Source organism: Chlorocebus sabaeus, chromosome 20, assembly GCF_047675955.1.
Source record: "Chlorocebus sabaeus isolate Y175 chromosome 20, mChlSab1.0.hap1, whole genome shotgun sequence".
Lineage (NCBI taxonomy): Eukaryota > Metazoa > Chordata > Mammalia > Primates > Cercopithecidae > Chlorocebus > Chlorocebus sabaeus.
In genome coordinates this window covers 22,706,268-22,724,985 of record NC_132923.1, presented here as the reverse complement: position 1 = coordinate 22,724,985, position 18,718 = coordinate 22,706,268, and the positions used below count along the sequence as shown (strand labels likewise).

Below are 18,718 nucleotides of genomic sequence, written 5' to 3'. Positions count from 1 at the left end.
GAGACAAATCAAGGCTCAACTGTATCACCTAATAGGCCCAAACAGCCTGAACATTTGTGTATTTCCCCATCCCTAACCCAGCTGGTCTTAACTGGTATTTTAATTTTTCCCATTCTGGATTCGCTAGTCTTTATATTTTACCATCATTTTATTAGATTTGTTCTTGCCATAAGTTGCTTCAATGCACAAAATGTGGTCAGGTAAGAACAGAATAAAAATTGAGGACAAGCAACAAGAAAACAATCACAGTACTACTGCTAGAGGTATGCTGTAGCTACTTTCACAGCTTGAAGGAGATCCCTAATGAAGGCAGTGAGGGTTAAAGAAAACTTCCTGAAGGAGCTTATGAGTGAGCTGAACACTGAAAGATAGACAAGGTGTTAATTCAAGAAGATATGAGGGTGAAAAAATGTTCTAGACAATAAAAGCAGGTTTAAAGCACAGAGGTGAAAGAAGCTGGTGTATACAGGGAACTGCAATGCAAATGGTTTGCTTCTGCCAGAAGAGAAGGCATTTTGGGAGTGGCAAGACTTGACACCAAAGAGGTACTTTAGACGACATTAAGGACTTTGGAATCTGGCCTAAAAAGCATGATTGGAAATATGAGAACAGTTAGCAATTTGCTATAATAATCCAGGGAAGAAAAGATGACCCCCATAAATGATGACCCCTGTCAGTTTCCACACATCAGCCATCTTTAATTACTAACACAATTCCTAAAATTGATTAGGAAATAATCCAAATCCCATCCTTACCCCATTCCCTTACCAACATTAACCTTTACAACATCATCATTGAAAAATGGGGTCAATTGCCAATAGGAATGAAAGGAATGAATCAATGTTCTTTGGCCAAAAACTTAAGAATCCTGATTTCTAGATTTTCCACTCTCCTTTGTATCTGATATTATCTGGATTTACTGGCAGCTCTAAAAAGAAAGACTAAGAAACTGTAATAGTTATTCATCTTACTCTGGACAAGCAACAAGAATCTGTTACGATTTTATTTCTTCAATTGTTCCAATCACAGTTTCTAATACAGAAATAAAACTATTCAGTGTCTCGGTTCTTGCTTCATTTTGTTTCACAGAGATCTGCATTTCTGAGTTTTCAGGCTCCAATAGCAGTTCTGTTAAGAACAGACAACCAGTATCATCCTGGGCACTGAGGTATGCTTTCCATGGCCGAGTCCCAGCCCTACTCATTGCGATGGTCTGGATGTTCACTACTTGAAGAGCCATCTGGAGGGTGTCAGGATGGAATTCTCCCCGCCAAGGCAACACTTGCTGATGAGCAACTTTGAGGCTAAGCCAAGTTTTCTCAAAATAATCAGCAGTAAGCTGGCGATTGGGGACTAGCATGAGGGCTCCAGAATCAGGGAGTTCTTGTTCCTTCTTGTTATCCTCAGGAATCAAGGGTCCTAAAAAGAGACAGAAAACTTGTGTGAAAGATACTCTTAATCTGTAGGAGCTAAGTTTTTTACCCAAATTCCCAAATGTACACAATGTGACTTTCATCTTTGGATAAATGGCTGAAATAACCAATGATGAACCTCTTTCTTGTTCACAAATGCTTCAAATTCAGACAACAGTCTGAGCTTTAGTGCTATGATACTCTACTTTCTGCCAATCATTGAAAAGGTAAAGATTTATCATGACAAGATTTAATGTAAGGACTGTTTTTACCTGACGCAGCAAAGGATGAAGTTTTAGGAAGCTCTGGGCCACAACGCTCTGCCCCCTGGCATTTAGAGATAGTTGCCCAGTGGGCTTTGCCATACACTGGCACCAGTGTGTTGAAATCCAAGGCCCAGCTATTCACAGGTCTTTCTGCTGGATCCTCCAAAAGTCCAAGAGTAGGGTCAGATTTAGGGCTACACAGAATCCGCTTAACTTCATCAATGCCAACTAAGAGGAGGCGATAATAGAAGAGACCTCGGTCCCGTACAGCCATATCTTTTTCTTCCTCTGAGGTAAGACAACAGATTGACTTCATTAAAAACAAAACCACTTTCCTCCTACTTTTGTGCCAACCATAATAGGAGAAAAAAATGAAGGAGAGAGGAAACCCTAGGAAGCATTAACGTTTTCTTCTCGGGTCCCAGACATGACTCACCAAACAATGAAAGCTATTAAGAATCTTTACTATGGGTCGTGGCAAGCACTATGTCCTCCTGCAAAACCCACCTATGCAGTAATACAACAAACGTCCCAGCATGTCCTGGCACTCAGCAGGTCGAGAGAGGAAAAGGCGCAGCAAAGCAGTGAGCAGCTCCATCTTAACAGCTGGAAATGTTTCCGACTTCACATTCTCAACAAAGTCCTCTAACACATAAGGAGCATTAGGAATTCTTTCCCCGTGGACACCAAGTAGCCAAATAAGTGCTTGCTTCCCCTAGAGAATAAAGGAATAACAGCAAGCCCTCAACACTTGACCGTCTAAAACAAAGGAGATTGTAGACAGCCACTGGTTTTGCTTTTTGCTTAGTGCCAGCAGAAAAGGTATAATCTTTAGTTACTTCATTTAATTTACCAATTCCCCCTACTATACTATACTCTCTATTACAAACAGGAATGAAATTCTAATACACAAGAGGAAACTCAAAACTTTCACAGCCTATGTTGGATTAAGCAATAAATAAGGTTTCCTCAGGTTTGGGGCCTCTGGCCCAATCGGGGTTTAGTGTTTCAGTGGAAGTTGCTCGAAGAATTTCTCTAAAATTTTCACAGAAGTGGCTACTAACCTAGAGTGCACATCAAATTCATCTGTGAAGCTTCTTAAAAATTTATCTGTCAGCTGGGCACGGTGGCTTGTGCCTGTAATCCCAGCACTTTGGGAGGCCGAGGAGGGTGGATCACCTGAGGTCAGGAGTTCGAGACCAGCCTGGCCAACATGGTGAAACCCTGTCTCTATTAAAAATACAAAAATTAGCCAGGCGTGGTGGTGCACACGTGTAGTTCCAGCTACTCAGGAGGCTGAGGCAGGAGAATTGCTTGAAACCAGGAGGCACAAGTTGTAGTGAGTCAAGATGGCGTTACTGCACTCCAGCCTGGGCAACAGAGCTAGACTCTGTCTCAAAAAAAAAAAAAAAAAAGTTATCTGTCTAGGTCCACCACCCCTGAATATTTAAGTCAGTAGACCTGTGATTACGTCCAAATCTTTGTAAAAATTTCACAAATGATTCTAATTCTCATTCTAGCTAAAAACTCCATGGTCTAAATCTCTGACTCAAAACTGTTCAAGAGAGGCCGGGCGCAGTGGCTTAGGCCTGTAATCCCAGCTCTTTGGGAGGCTGAGGCGGGTGGATCACTTGAGGCTAGAATTCTAGACCAGCCTAGACAACATGGCAAAACTCTATTAAAAATACAAAAATTAGATGGGCGTGGTGGTGCACACCTGTAATCCCAGCTACTTGGGAGGCTGAGGCAGGAGAATCACTTGAGTTTGGGAGGTAGAGGTTGCAGTGGGCCGAGATCGCGCCACTGCACTCCAGCCTGGGCAACTCTATCTCAAGCAAAACAAAACAAAACTGTTCAAGAGAACAATGGTATCAGAGTTTTGTAATAAAAACTGTCAGATAAATCTTATTTTTATAATTTATATGCCATCTATATCCAAAAGAGAATCTAAGGTGGCAATCAATTAGAAGAGTGTCCACTTCAAACACAGGGTAGAGAGAATAATTAGATTCCATTTTAAAGGGCAAGGGTTCAAGCATTCTCCCTCTAACTAGAAGTAAAGGAGAATTATAGTCTACCTCACTATCTTGAATGTTCTCCTCACAGCCGGGCAGGGCCTGACACACAGCTTCAGTACACTGAGGACACAACCAAACCAGGTCTCGGAAAGCCTGCACCACCACTACAATACAGGCCAGGGTACAAAAGCACAGCATTAGAGCCTCCAGGTAGGGAGGAATCTTAAGAACAGTCATGTATTCAGACTCATGGTTCTGGATGGATTTCTATAAAATGGGTTTTGGAGGTGTGGTCAATGGTTATCTAAGAAATGTAATGAAATGAGCAATAATTTCTTGACTGCATATTGCTCTTATCAGATTGATGTAAGGATAAATGAACTAATGTATGAAAAAGCACTTTGTAAAACGTAAAGCCATATACAAATGTGTGTGGGGTAGTATTGCTGTTGAATGAAACACTAAAGACAGTATAAATGGAACCACCAGGCTTGGCTTGGGAAAATGATAAAGCAAGTGAGGTGCCTAGGGTTCAAAATTGAAGAAGACATGCAGGATTGGCTCTTGCAGGAACCTAAGACTGACTGCCTTCTTAAATTTTGCATCCTAGGCATCTTGCTTGACTTACCCTAGTCCCAACCCTGGAAGCCACTGCCTATGGCATACTGCCATAAAACAAAAGGAGAAGTAAAATTGGTGAAATATCAAGCAAGGTCATCCTAGTAGCCTTCATTGTCTATAGTACAGCCTTATAGACTCAAGGCAGCCTAAAGACTCAATATCCTATTAGATCTATAGACCCTATGCTTCTCTAACAGCAGCAGATGATGATGCAAGGAAAAGTTCAAATCTCTATATTATTCATTCAACAACAAACATGTTTTGAGCAACTACTATAAGCCAGGCACTTGACAAAAAAATCAAAAATCCTAAAAAGGCAGGCATTACCTGTGGTAATGTGCTCTTGTCGAAGACCCAGCAACTCTGTTAGAATCTGAACACATTGATCTGTGTAAGTCCTGGCAATGCCACCTACAAAAGAAGGGAAAGAAGAGAAAACTGCCAAGTGAAATATTAGTACCTCAATCTAAAATCATCTCCCACCAATCAAAGACAAAAGAAACAGAGCTATCTAAAAAAAAAAAAAGAAAAAACAAATCATTCTTTGATGAACTAAGAATATAAGTTTGCTATAAAGGGAACTCTGGTAAAAATCATTTTTTCTCACTGACTACTAGAAAATTAAAAGCTCATATCAAAACAATTCCCCATTAAACAAGGTTGAAAACTTATAGTAACAAAGGTATTTACATGGCAGCCAGATATGAGACACCCTTTTTGTTGCAGCACACTTGCAAAGGAGTATTTTTGCGGGGGACACTTGACAGCAGTCTCCTAAGGATTTCTAGTCTCCTCTTTGCTCCCTCTTCTCTGCCCCTACAATAACCATGTTTTATTCCAAATATGAGGGTTTCTCCTCCTCCTATACTTGAAATCCTTCAAAACTTAGCTCAACAGCTGTTTTCAGTTTTTGAGTCACCTCCAGCCTTTTAAATTCCAGACAGGGTACTATGAAAAAGTCTGTAAGATTTAGGAATTATTCTGTTTCTCTATATTCAGCATAATACACAGCCCATAGTAGAAGCTCAATAAACGACTGGTGGATTAACAAAGGACTTTGAGTCAGGAAAGTTGCGTTTCAGTCCCATTTCTAAAACTGTATGTCCTTTTGGCAACTTGATAACTGTTTTTGTGCCTGAGTTTCTTCATCTTTAAAATGAAGTTAATGACATTTGTCTACTTTTCCTGACTGTCTCATGAGACTGTGGTAAGATGACGTATAGGAAAGCATTTTGGATACAAGACAACAAAAATTTTAAGTATTGTAGTTTGAGTTACCTGTATTCTCCATCCTGGAAGATAGGGCAACACCAATCTTGACCAAAAAGAAAAAAAGAAAAAAAAACCAACTCTCTTCCCCCTTGTTTGTAGTCACTGACCCAATTATTTAGTGCATAGTACTTCGCTTCTGAAGCAAGATTCATGCCCTTTGCTCTCTATGGTTCCTCTAACCACAGCTTTCTCGCTGGCTGGTCTCTCAAGAAGGAAAAGCAGCAGACACCTACCTATGGCAAAGATGGCAGCCTGTGCAAAGTCCGCAGACACATCCGTGCAGTACCCTCGAAGCTCCTCTAGCACCTGCTGCACATTCTCATCGTTCACCAGCTCACACAGCACCTCCACTTTCTGTAGTTTGATGTAGTGGGGCTCCGAGTAGGAGCAAAAAAACTTTTTGTAGTGGCTGCTAAAGTGACCTGGTAAACTATGCAAGATCTGGCGTACATGACAAAGAGCAACAAAACACAGCTCACGGCTCTCCGAAGAACAGGCAGCTAGCAAAGGTCCCTTGACCCGCACAAGGACATCGGTTTGTACATGGGGAAACTTTTTTGCCAAGATCAGAAAAAGTTTGGTAGCTCCCATCACCACACCTGGGCTACTGCTCTTGAGAAAACTATCCAACAGATTGAGAATGTCAAATAGTTCTTCCTCACTGCGGGGTTGGTAGCGTAGCAGAAAGTTCAATACCTCAGCCTGGCCCCATTGGTCCAGTTTTGACATTCTATCCAAAAAAGAAAACAAAAGAGCTATTTTAGCAACAAAATTAGGGCCATTTCCATGCCACTGCCATATGACCAGTTGGTTGTTCATCATAACAAAGGGAGAATTCATAATTAAATCATTCTTTTCATGTACTATTTAAAGTTTACACAAAAAAGGCTTAAAATTCCAAGATGAGCTGTTAATACAAATGCACACTCATCTAAGACCAAAGACATGATCAGCATATGCTAGGTCCAGGTTCCCTACATTTTAAGACACTATAAATGGCTTAGTTTGGGGGACATAATGACTAGAGAAGGGTGGAACCTATTCCCACAGTATATTTCTATTTCCCTATATCAATAAGGGAAACTAAGGCAAATAAAAGAAATTCTCTAGTGAAATGTGAGGGAGTTAATAGTGGTTAACTGGCAGGGCACGGTGGCTCATGCCTGTAATCCCAGCACTTTCAGAGGCCAAGATGGGCAGATCACCTGAGGTCCGAAGTTTGGGACTAGCCTGACCAACAGGGAGAAACCCTGTCTCCACTAAAAATACAAAAGTAGCCGGGCATGGTGGTGCATGCCTATAATCCCAGCTACTCAGGAGGCTGAAGCAGGAGAATTGCTTAAAGCCAGGAGGCGGAGGTTGCGCTAAGCCAAGATAGTGCCGTTGCACTCCGGCTTGGACAACAAGAGCAAACCTCCGTCTCAAATAATAATAATAATGGTTAACTTTCTTTTCTACTTCACGTAAGTTGTTCAATACATCAACAAGATCCCACAAGGACGCAGATCTCATAATAAAAAGAGCACTGAGGCATCCATACCGATTTAAGAGATGGTGAGCAATGGGCTTATTGATGACAACGCCTCCTTCCAGTTTCAGAATTTCCTCTAGAGACCTCAAGCAGTTCACAACTACAATTGGATCCTGGTCACGCAGCAAACTGTATAATTCATTTACCAGGGCACCATCTATAAAAAAGAACAAAGTTCTTAGATAAAGAAGAAAAGCTTCAGAGTAACAGGGATGTAGCCAAAGTAATAGCTCCAAGTAGACAAAGTTGAACTTCTCTGCTACAAAAATGACAAAGGCCATACTAAAGTGCAAGGCAAAAAAAACCTGCCATGTCCAGACTGTTTTAAGCAGCTAATACAAAGGATCTCACTGGGGCCCGAGAGAAAGGACTTCTCATCTCCAGAAGATACCAAGCCCTGCATCCTACTTAAAGAGATATGTACAGAACTGGGGCCACATTATTATTTTCTACCAAAGCTACATAATCTTTTATAAAGTTATACATAATGGAGGCACATTGACCATGATGGATTACACTGAACTTACCTACTTCAGAGTCTCCATGAAGATTATGCATCTTGGCACATCCAAGGACTGCCACTCTCCTGACATACGAAGCCTTATCCCGCAGACCATTGAGAATAGGCTGTTGTATATACTCCTGCACACCAGGCATCCTAAGCAACACATCCTGGAGTCAGCCAGATTCGGAAATACTAATTTTGACATACATCGGCCCCTGTTGACCTAACAGAGAGTTTAGTAGATGCTACACCCATCAGATCATGAAGAATTGCAGAAAGCCTCTATCAAGCTTAAAAAGCCATAATTTGACGTTTTTGTTTTTCTCTTGTTTTTTTCAAGATGGGGATCTCACTTTTTCACCCAGGCTGCAGTGCAGTGGCCCAATCATAGGTCACCGCTGCCTCTAATTCCTGGGCCCAAGCCATCCTCCTGCCTCAGCCTTGCTAGCTAGTAGCTGAGACTACAGGTGCATGTCACCATGCCCATTTAATTTTTTGTAGATATAGGGTCTCACCATCTTGCCCAGCTGGTCTCGAATTCCTGAGCTCAAGCAGTCTTCCTGTCTCAGCCTCCCAAAGTGCTGGGACTACAGGCATGAGCCACTGCGCCCAGCCTAATTTGACTTTTCATTTGGAATAATGATGCACAGGCAGCAAAAAATATATACACATAATTGTTTAGAGATATTTAACCAAAATTGAGGACTATTTTACTTAGAGTGAGAATCAAAAACTCCCTGTAATAAAATTATATGATACAGGTTATTAAGCCAAAGCAGTGGCTGAAAATCTAAGTTCAGGGTACAATAATGTTTTCCCCAGTATTAAGGAGCTCAAATAAATTATCCTCTTTAAAAACCTACCCCGTGATTTCTTGAAGTCATCAGCCATTTAGGACCAGACAGAGAAAACGGTACTCACCTGAGGCTACACATGCTCCGTAACGCCAGCCCTCGCACCATTGGATTGGGGTCTGAGCAGTCTTTGCACAGCGTATTGATGGCCAGAAGAGCCAGATCTGGTTTCAGGGGAGCATATGTGCACATGTACAGATAAACCAACTTCTTCTGGACAATATCTACAGTGGCACTGGCCTTCACCATTTCCATAAAAACACCAGACATGTCCAAGCCCTGAGTCATGTACCTGAAACCAACGCACATGACAGAAAGAAGTAAAATGCAAAATCCTCAACTAACAATGGAGGGAGTTTTACTTACATATGTCCTGGTTACCCAACTAGCTTGTGATCTCTTAGAGGGTAGCAGCCAGGATTACCTTGTCTATTATATCACACAGTACTTCATACCATAGGCCTGCAATAAACATTATTCTTCTATTCATTCAACAAACACTTATTACTATTTTTGAGATGGAGTCTTGCTCTGTTACCCAGGCTAGAGTGCAGTGGCACAATCTCGACTCATTACAACTTCCGCCTCCCAGGTTCAAGTGATTCTCCTGCCTCAGCCTCCTGAGTAGCTGGGACCACAGGCGCGTGCCACCATGCTTGGCTAAATTTTTGTATTTTTAGTAGAGACGGGGTTTTGCCACGTTGGCCAGGCTGGTCTCGAGCTCCTGACTGCAGGTGATCCACCCGTCTTGGCCTCCCAAAGTGCTGGGATTACAGGCGTGAGCCATCGTGCCCAGCCTCAACAAACACTTATTGAATCCCTAGTACTTTGGTGAAATTCAACTTTTACATCCAGGGACATGCTCTTGGGACGTAATCTTGAAGAAGGTGTGGTCTCAGACCTCTAGGAACTTCAGATCTATTAATGAGCCAGATAAAAATACCGTTAATTATGGTATGATAAATAAGTATTTAAACAGAAGTATTGTACAAGGCACAGAGGGGATTCAGAGGTCAAACACCGGCAGGAAGTCAGAAAATGTTTCTTCACAGAGGAAGTAACACTTTACCAGAATGAGCAGGAGCTCATTACCCAGATGTAATAGATGTAACAGAAGGTATGAGGTATGTAGACATGAGCAGGAGCGGCATACATTTTTTTGAGTGTGTAGGTAGTTGAATTCAACAGCTTGTTCCTTGGGTGCTGTGGTAAGTTTGGACTTCATTGTTTCTCAAACTGGTCGCCTACTGGAATCAGCTGAGATGTTTATTAAAAATACAGATTCCTGGGTTCCCTCCTACCCTACTGAAATCAGAATCAATCCCTGGACTGGATGACAAAAAGCACCCCCAGGGATTTTTGTGCACAGTAAAGTTTGTGAACCATAGCTGTAGGCAAGAGTTATGTGTTCAGATTTGTATAATGCAAAAATTCTGTCTCAAATGAGGCAAGGTGGCCTACTAGTAAGCTGCTGCAATTGCTTTGGTGATGAAGGCCTGGACCAGAACAACAACGCCAATAAACAAGAGAGGGTGGATATTTAGAATTATGAATTCAAACCATCTGACATGAGAAGTGGGGATTGGGTGTCCTCGAGGTTGGCTCCCACGCATAGTCGCTGCTGGTGGCATTCATCAACACAAATGTAAGCCGAAGAACAGGTTTGAGGAAGACGGAAGAATGTCCGTGCTATTTCGGACATACTTTTGATAAACCATGCACATGGAAATGCCAAGCAGGCAGTGGGATACGTGGGTCTGAAGCTAAAAAAAGAAGTCTGTACTAGCTATATTATAGATCCAGGAGTTAGCAGTAATTGTTCAAGCCTGTGATATGGAGGAAACTACCCAAGTAAGTAAAAGATGCTGCAGAGGAGAGACTGAGAGGGTACTCCAAAGCAGCAGGACGAAGACCGAACCATATAATTGCCACGTGTGAAAGCTAATTTACCCTTTCAGAGAGACTGGGGCTAGTGAGCCCTGATGGGGATTGCAAAGGGAGCAAACAGCACGCGACGGGAGTTAGGTGATACCTAATCACTCGCTGGATGACATTCCGGTAGCGCAGCCTATCAGCTTGAATGTGAGGATTGCACAAAGCCTTCTTCAGCTCCTTCACCACGTCCTCGGAGCCAAGGTACGGCATCTTCCTAAAAGTCACAGGGCAGCTCCCACAGCTCCCACGGTAACTCGTGGGCTCCTTCTCGTCTTGATGTGGGAGCCTGAGTAAAGGAAATATGAGTCAGTGAAAATACTAAAGACGAAATCTCGCCTCAGGCTCGGCTTCCGTAGGGCCGGCACGCTGGCCCTGACACACTTCCACGCCCTCCGCGACCCCGCGAGCCCCACCCTGGGCTCTTCAGGCCCTACCCTCGCCCGGCAGGCCGTTCGCCCCGCCCACGGATCGCTCCCGCTAACACTAGGCCCTCCGCCGGATTTCCAGCGCCGCGTCCGACTGACCGCAGACCCCTCCCTCTCCAGTTCCAGCCTTTCTTGCGCCTTCAAGCCGTTCTCATCGCAGATAGGCCCAATCTTCCTTTCTGCGGAAGTCCCGCCCCCTTGTCAAGAGACCAAACAGAAGCGCGCTGCCGGTCTCCCAGCGAGCCAGGGCTGAGCTTGGTCCCGACTCCGACCTTAGGATGCCCTTCCCCCAACCTCTCACCCTGCAGGCGCAGTCGCGCGGCTCCCTCTGGTGGAGCTGCGGCGGGCAATCGGAAATCGGCTACTTCGGCCTGTCTCCTCCCAGCAGCGCGCGCTTTGAGTGCCCGGCTTGGCCTCAGCTCCCGCGCGGTTGGGAGTGTCGAGCGCCCTCCGCTATTTGGGCTCCCGCCGGCACGGTCACTTCCTTTTTCTGCCCACTCTAGTGACTTATTCCTCTGCTGGGCTCTTTCCCTTAGGGTATCTGGCCCTGTTCTTGCCCCAGCATGACTTTTATCGGGGCGCTGTTGTGGAAGCCTCACGCAGGAGCCCTGCCCCCACGGAGAAGATCCCACTGGTGACTACAACCCTGCCACCATGAATGGGGTCCTGATCCCCCATACGCCCATTGCAGTGGACTTCTGGAGCCTACGTCGGGCTGGCACCGCACGGCTCTTCTTCTTGTCTCACATGCACTCGGACCACACCGTGGGCCTGTCTAGCACCTGGGCCCGGCCCCTCTACTGCTCCCCGATTACAGCCCACCTCTTGCATCGTCACCTACAGGTATGGGGCTGGAGTCAGTCTCTGAGAGGTGGTCCAGGCATCTGGGTTGGGACTTCGACCTGTCATTCTTTGAGTCATAGAATGGCCACCAAGACTGATGCGGAAGTTGTTTGAACCCAAAAATGCATCTTTAACACAGAATAGGAACGTGGTTTCCAAGTGACCAACTTGAGATATTTAGCTATAAGTTGAGGAGATATTTTAGTCCAGCCAAGGAAACTATTGCTACCTTTATACATAAGCTAGGCTGATGTTTCCCAAACTTGCCTTTTTTTTTTTTTTTTTTTTTCTGATACGGAGTCTCGCTCTTGTTGCTGCCAGGCTGGAGTGCGGTGGCACGATCTCAGCTCACTACAACCTCCGCCTCCCGGGTTCAAGAGATTCTCCTGTCTCAGCCTCCTGAGTAGCTGAGATTACAGGCGCACGCCACCACGCCCAGCTAATTTTTTGTATTTTTCGTAGAGACGGGATTTCACCATGTTGGCCAGGCTGTTCTCAAACTCCTGACCTTAAGTGATCCGCCCACCTCAGCCTCCCCAAGTGCTGGGATTACAAGCGTGAGCCACTACGCCCCGCCTAAATTTGCCTTATCTTAAGAATCCACCTAACGTGCTGGGTGGTTCTCCAGCTCTCTCTCCACCCCACCCTTAAGTCTCCAAGATATTAAGATCAGGAGTAAGTTTGAAAATTGCTGACTAGACTGTTTGCTGAACTCTTCCCCCCACCCCACCCAGTCGGAGTGTCCCTCTGTTGCCCAGGCTGGAGGGCACTCCGTTCACTGCAAGCTCCGCCTCCCGGGTTCACGCCATTCTCCTGCCTTAGCCTCCCGAGTACCTGGTACTACAGGTGCCCGCCACCTTTTTTTTAATTATTATTTTAAAGTAGAGATGGGGTTTCACCGTGTTAGCCAGGACAGTCCCGATCTCCTGACCTCATGATCCTCCCGCCTCGGCCTCTCAGAATGCTGGGATTACAGGCGTGAGCCACCGCGCCCGGCCAGCTGAACTCTTAATTAAGTTGTACAAAGGGTGGGATGGCGAGTGGAAGGAGGAAGGGCAGATTGCTTGGGAATCCCCATTACAGCTTCTGCTCCCGGTGACTCAGGATTTGGTCAGCTTTCCTGATTCATGTAAAGCATAGTCCCTGACCTGGGGAAGTAACAGGGAGGGGAGTCGGTGGTCACTGGGATGACTAACTGTTTTCTCAGGTATCTAAGCAATGGATCCAACCCCTGGAGATTGGTGAGAGCCATGTATTACCCTTAGATGAAATTGGACGAGAGACCATGACTGTAACCCTCCTCGATGCCAATCACTGTCCTGGTTCTGTCATGTTTCTCTTTGAAGGATATTTTGGAACCATCCTCTACACAGGTGGGCCTCTCAAGGAATCCCAGTGACTTCTCTAGACTTACTTTTTTTTTTTTTTTTTTTTAAATGTATAGACTGGGGCCTCGCAATATTGCCCAGGCTGGTCTCAAACTCCTGACCTCAAGTGATCCTCCCGCTTCAGCCTCCCTAGTAGCTAGGATTATCAGCACAAGCCACCACACCTGGCAGACTTTTCTTGAGCAGCCTTAACTCAATAGAAGTCTGGAGGCGCTGAAGGCCTTCTAACTTCATCACATATGAGCATAGTGACCCCATCTCAACTGATTTCCCACTCTTTTTTTTTTTTTTTGAAATGGAGTTTCACTCTTGTCACCCAGGCTGGAATGCAGTGGTGTGATGGTGGTTCACTGCAACCTCTGCCTTCTGGGTTCAAGTGATTCTCTTGCCTCAGCCTCCCAGGTAGCTGGGATTACAGGTGCCCACCACCACACCCAGCTAATTTTCGTATTTTTAGTAGATACTGGGTTTCACCATGTTGGCCAGGCTGGTCTCGAACTCCTGACCTCAGGTGATCCACCTGGCTCGGCCTCCCAAAGTGCTGGGATTATAGGTATGAGTCACTGCACCCAGCCAATTTCCCATTCTTTAAGGGTCCAAACCTTGTGAAGAGTAATTGAAAAACAGGAGCAAGATGGAGATATTTCAACAAAGAAACCATGCAGCTATACTGCATAGTTCAGTGCCAGGCTACATAGTTTTTTCACAGACTAGTAAGCAAACACCCATCTATTGTTGGAGGTAGGAGAGGCTTGTCTTCTGTTTTTTTGTCTCTGACCTTCTGCCCCCATATACATATTCTAGGTGATTTTCGATACACACCATCCATGCTAAAGGAGCCAGCCCTGACACTGGGGAAACAGATCCATACTTTATACCTAGACAACACCAATTGCAACCCAGCCCTGGTTCTTCCTTCCCGACAAGAAGCTGCCCACCAGATTGTCCAGCTCATTCGAAAACACCCACAACATAACATAAAGATTGGTGAGTTGTTTCCTTTCAGTTTCCTGTCACCTGTACATAGTGAACTAAGTTATTTAAGGGTTCTCACTTAAATATCTTTGTGCTTTCATATCTTTGTGCAGTTCTCACTTTCTCCTACACTGACCACCTTATTTAAAATTGCAATCTGGCCAGGTATGGTGGCTCACACCTATAATCCCAGCACTTTGGGAGACCAAGACGGGAGGGTCACTTGAGCCAGGTGTTTGAGACCAGCTTGGGCAACATGGCAAGACCCTGTCTCTACAAAAAATTTAAAAATTAGTTGGGCATGGTGGTGCGTGGTGCATGCCTGTGGTCCCAGCTACACAGGAGGCTGAGACAGGAGGATTGCCTGGGTCCACTAGGAGGTCAAGGTTGCAGTGAGCCATGTAAGTGCCATTGTACTCCAGCCTGGATGACAGAGCAAGACCCTGTCTCAATGAATGAATGAATGAATAAAATAAGTAAAACTGCAACCTGCCCACCATCCCCATTCCCAATTCCTGGTCACCTATACCAATTCATTTTTTTCATTTTTTTATAGCACTCATATATTCTATACATTTTTAGATATGCTATTGCTTGTTGCCTATCACCCACTTCCTCTGGCACATGCACATAGGCACGCGCGCACATACAAACACACACAAGCATAAACTCCTTAAGAGCATCATTGAAAATAGGAAGAGACTTTGTGTGTTTGTGGAACAGAGAGGCAGCAGCCAATATGACAGGCACACAGTGGGCAAGGAGGCTGAAAAGGCAAGAGGAGCTGTAGTGCTCTTAAGCCATTTTGGACTTGATCCTAAACCCAACCAAGAGCTATTGAAGGATTTTAAGTAGAAGAGGGACAATATGCACTCATCACCTTGCAATATATTCTATATGTATTTATTGGACTTTTTATTGTCTGACTCCCCCTGTTAGAATGTGAATTCCACTATGGCAGGCTCTTTGTTTTATTATAGGTATACCACTAATGCCTGACACAGATGCATTCAATATGAATGAATGAAATTTATCAGAACATAGATATTTAAGTGAGCATTGTGCTTTAAATTAAGTATACTGAAAAAGCAGCTATGTGCTTTTTCTACTGATTATAAATAGTATAAAACATTGTCGAGGACTCTTTCTTGGAGTTGCCATTTGGAATAGTTTATGAAAATAAATTTTTGTTTTATAAAATAAATACATGTAATAGATTTGGTTCTAAATTACTTTTTTGGTTGTTTCCAAATTTGTGAGTCTACAAAAGGGCAAAGATTTGCCACCATTATAAATATTTGAAAAGGACATGTCTCAATTCTGAAAGGAGTTTCAAAATGAAACTAAACAAAGGCATTGAAAAAATTATATACCTTCCAGGGTGACTACCAAATTGATTGAGAAATATCCTCTACTCTCAGGATTGCTTAACTACTCATAAAGACCTAACCATTCTTAATATTTAAATACAGAATTTTCTCAAAGAAGCAAAGCTGGCTAGGAGGATGCTATAGTAAGTCTTGATTAATTTTGCAAACATGTAATAAGCTTCTACCAACTAAGTACCAAGTATCCAATAGGCAGTGGGGATATAAAGATGAATAAAATACAGTCTCTGACTTGGAGGGCTCCCAGTCTGGTAGGGAAGGACCTGTGGGGAGGTGGAAGTGGGAATATATATAGAGAGAAGAAAAATCAGCTCCATTTGTGCCCAAAGAGTGAGATTTTGAACCCTAATCAGGAATAAAGTGGATATAAATAATACATACTTCTTATTAAGGCGTTCACAATCTGGTTGTGGATTTGAAACTTCTTCAGAAAAGGTCTGAGAACAGCTATTAAACATCTCCTATATCTATTACCATAACCATTACCCAAATTAATGTCTCAATTTCTTTCTCTGTAAGTACTATTTGGGTAATTGAAACTTCCACTCCAGCTTCTTCTCATCCTGGCAGTCAAATAATATTATTACCATATTTTTGTTTTTAAAGCTCTGCTCTGAGCATGTTATTCTTATGATTAGAATTAGCCATTTTCCTGCTTCACACTCAGGGGCTCCCCTTCATTTACACAATGAAGTCCGAGCTTCTTAGTGGTACATATAAGACCCTCTATTATATGGCCCTTTCTTGCCTCTCTGGTATCATATCTTACCAATTCCTTCTTTAGTAACAACAAACTGACCCCTCTTAAAATGTTTTCCACTATACCCTTTCTACCCTTTCCTTGCCAGGTTAAACTTGCCCATCCTTTAAGATTTAGCCTAACTTTCCCTAATTCCATCACCTGTTAGATACAATACTGTATACCTTTTTTTTTTTTTTAAAGAGACAGGGTCTCACTCTGTTGCCTAGGCTGGAGGGTAGTGGTGCGATCACACCTTACGGCAGCCTGGACCTCCTGGACTCAAGTGATCCTCCCGCCTCAGCCTCCCATGTAGCAGGAACTATAGGCGTGCAGCAACATGCTTATTTGTCTATTTTTGTAGAGACAGGGTCTCGCCAGGTTGCCCAGGTTGGTCTTGAATTCCTGGGCTCACGCAGTCCTCCCGCCTCAGCCTCCTAAAATGGTAGGCTTACAGGTGTGAGCCACAGTGCCCGGCCTGTATACATATCTTTACGTTGCTCTTAACTGTGGTTTTTCTGGGTCTCCTTGTAGATTGTACTTCTTGAGGGCTGACAGCTTTCTTTATTAGTTTTCATAGTGCCTGAAGCTTGCTAGATGCTCTCATTCCCCTTCATATATCTTAGCTCAAATGTCGCTTCTTCCTTGATATTCTCCCTGGATTTCTCCATGAATTGTATCTATTTTTGTTAAACATTTTGTTGATTTATTAGGATTTTCCAATAGCTTCATTTTCTTCCTTCTCTTACTTTCCCCAATACATTGAACGTTATTTAGGACTCTACAACCTGGGAAAGGAATCACTGCTGGAGCAGCTGGCCCTGGAGTTTCAGACCTGGGTGGTATTGAGTCCTCGGCGCCTGGAGTTGGTGCAGCTACTGGGCCTGGCAGATGTGTTCACGGTGGAGGAGACGGCTGGCCGCATCCATGCCGTAGGCCATATGGAGATCTGCCATTCCAACATGCTGCGTTGGAACCAGACCCACCCTACCATTGCTATCCTTCCCACAAGCCGAAAAATCCACAGCTCCCATCCTGATATCCACATCATCCCTTACTCTGACCATTCCTCCTACTCTGAGCTTTGTGCCTTTGTCGCAGCACTGAAGCCTTGCCAGGTGGTACCCATTGTCAGTCGGCAGCCCTGTGGAGGCTTTCAGGACAGTCTGAGCCCCAGGATCTCCATGCCCCTGATCCCGGACTCTGTACAGCAATACATGAGTTCTTCCTCTAGAAAACCAAGCTTTCTCTGGCTGTTAGAAAGGAGGCTAAAGAGGCCAAGAACCCAAGGTGTTGTGTTTGAATCTCCTGAGGTAAGTGCTGATCAATCTCAAGCTGACAGAGACTCGAAGAAGACCCAGAAAGAGAAACTTTCTCCCTGGCCTGCATACCTTGAGAAGCAGCCTTCCCACCATCCTTTGCGGACCAAGAAGCAGTTGTTCCCAGACCTCTATAGCAAAGAATGGAACAAGGCAGTGCCTTTCTGTGAGTCCCAAAAGAGGGTGACTATGTTAACTGCCCCATTGGGATTTTCAGTGCCCTTAAGGTCTACAGATGAAGAGTTTATCTCTCTAAAAACCAGGGAGGAAATTGGTTTAGGGTCCCCCTTGGTACCCTTGGGAGATGATGATGGAGTTCCAGAAGCCACAGAGAATCAGAGTGCCTGCATGGGCCATGGTTCTCCCCCGTCCCACAGCAGCAAGGGCACCCCTCATCTTGCTAGTGAATTCAGGGGTCTAGCACTCAAATACCTTCTGACTCCAGTGAACTTTTTCCAGGCAGGGTATTCTTCCAGGAGCTTTGACCAGCAAGTGGAAAAATACCATAAACCCTGCTGAAGACAGAGTACAGAAGGACAACATTGAGCCCACACTGCCATTTGGAAGATAGTAACTGATGGCTGATGGGAAAGAGTTTGTTTTGGGGGCCTGCCTTTCTATCTTTACTAGACTCTTATGGGCCCACTGCGGAGCAGCACTTCCCAAAACTTGTTCATTGGGGTCCTCGTGCCTATGGAATCCTTCATTTTATAATTGATTATGTTTAAGAAATACGTTTTGTTTTAAAATCTTTGGAGTATGCGTGAGCAAATTAAAATTTCTTTGAAGTCCTACAGTAACTTAATTTGTTTAACCTTGTTTAACCCAGTATTTCTCGAACTTTTGTGAACATGCAATCCTCTTGTGTGGGTCTGAATCAAAAAGAGTCTGAAACAAAAAGGACCAGGTTATTCCTGTTGCTGTTTTGCGGTGTCATGTGCCATTGTCCATGTCCCCTTCTGCCTCGTCTCAGATCAAAATCCTTAGGGAGTTCTATTTTTAAAATTATGAACTATGGTGCTGCATGCTTCAATCCTGAACATCACTGACTTGCTGTGACCCTCCATCCAAATAATTTCCTGTCTCTGCCTCTGGGAGGGAACAGGAAGCGATGAAGAGGTCTTGAAACAGTAGTGAAAATTCTACCTCTGTGTCCTTCATGAGGATGTGCAGTTAGTATCACTGGGATTCATGTGGAACAGAGCCAGGTGGGGGGCTGGGCAACTT

At 44.2% G+C, this 18,718-nt stretch overlaps 2 protein-coding genes across 9 annotated transcripts; one reads left to right on the top strand and one right to left on the bottom strand.

Moving 5' to 3' along the window:
• Positions 1-985: 985 nt before the first annotated feature.
• AP4B1 (adaptor related protein complex 4 subunit beta 1) lies at positions 986-11,039 on the bottom strand. 5 transcript variants are annotated; one of them, XM_007977501.3, is made up of 11 exons: positions 10,939-11,039; positions 10,512-10,700; positions 8,547-8,771; positions 7,648-7,778; positions 7,130-7,277; positions 5,823-6,319; positions 4,645-4,728; positions 3,757-3,860; positions 2,186-2,393; positions 1,685-1,966; positions 986-1,419 (listed from the first exon to the last, which is right to left on the bottom strand). In XM_007977501.3, the coding sequence occupies exons 2-11, from the start codon at positions 10,622-10,624 to the stop codon at positions 995-997; spliced, it is 2,217 nt and encodes a 738-aa protein (XP_007975692.2). In that variant the 5' UTR covers positions 10,625-10,700; positions 10,939-11,039; the 3' UTR covers positions 986-994. The 5 variants fall into 5 exon arrangements, with proteins under 5 accessions (XP_007975692.2, XP_007975691.2, XP_037853993.2 ...); XM_007977500.3 differs by having other exon boundaries at positions 10,849-10,951; XM_037998065.2 differs by lacking the exon at positions 10,939-11,039 and adding an exon at positions 10,897-10,914.
• Positions 11,040-11,231: 192 nt separating this feature from the next.
• Positions 11,232-18,288, top strand: DCLRE1B (DNA cross-link repair 1B). 4 transcript variants are annotated; one of them, XM_037998066.2, is made up of 5 exons: positions 11,232-11,682; positions 12,890-13,055; positions 13,875-14,057; positions 16,950-17,657; positions 17,951-18,288. In XM_037998066.2, the coding sequence occupies exons 1-5, from the start codon at positions 11,494-11,496 to the stop codon at positions 17,974-17,976; spliced, it is 1,272 nt and encodes a 423-aa protein (XP_037853994.1). In that variant the 5' UTR covers positions 11,232-11,493; the 3' UTR covers positions 17,977-18,288. The 4 variants fall into 4 exon arrangements, with proteins under 4 accessions (XP_037853994.1, XP_037853996.1, XP_007975695.1 ...); XM_037998068.2 differs by lacking the exon at positions 12,890-13,055; XM_007977504.3 differs by having other exon boundaries at positions 16,950-18,288.
• Positions 18,289-18,718: the final 430 nt, after the last annotated feature.

Bases quoted from the DNA above. Each gene is read 5' to 3' on its own strand.
- AP4B1 (XM_007977501.3), bottom strand. From the start codon at position 10,624: ATGCCGTACCTTGGCTCCGAGGACGTGGTGAAGGAGCTGAAGAAGGCT. The intron at 8,772-10,511 runs GTATCACCTAAC...CGTTGGTTTCAG, and splicing joins GTCATCCAGCGAGTGATTAG to GTACATGACTCAGGGCTTGG. The intron at 6,320-7,129 runs GTATGGATGCCT...TTTTTTGGATAG, and splicing joins GCTCACCATCTCTTAAATCG to AATGTCAAAACTGGACCAAT.
- DCLRE1B (XM_007977504.3), top strand. From the start codon at position 11,494: ATGAATGGGGTCCTGATCCCCCATACGCCCATTGCAGTGGACTTCTGG. The intron at 11,683-12,889 runs GTATGGGGCTGG...CTGTTTTCTCAG, and splicing joins TCTTGCATCGTCACCTACAG to GTATCTAAGCAATGGATCCA. The intron at 13,056-13,874 runs GTGGGCCTCTCA...TACATATTCTAG, and splicing joins TGGAACCATCCTCTACACAG to GTGATTTTCGATACACACCA.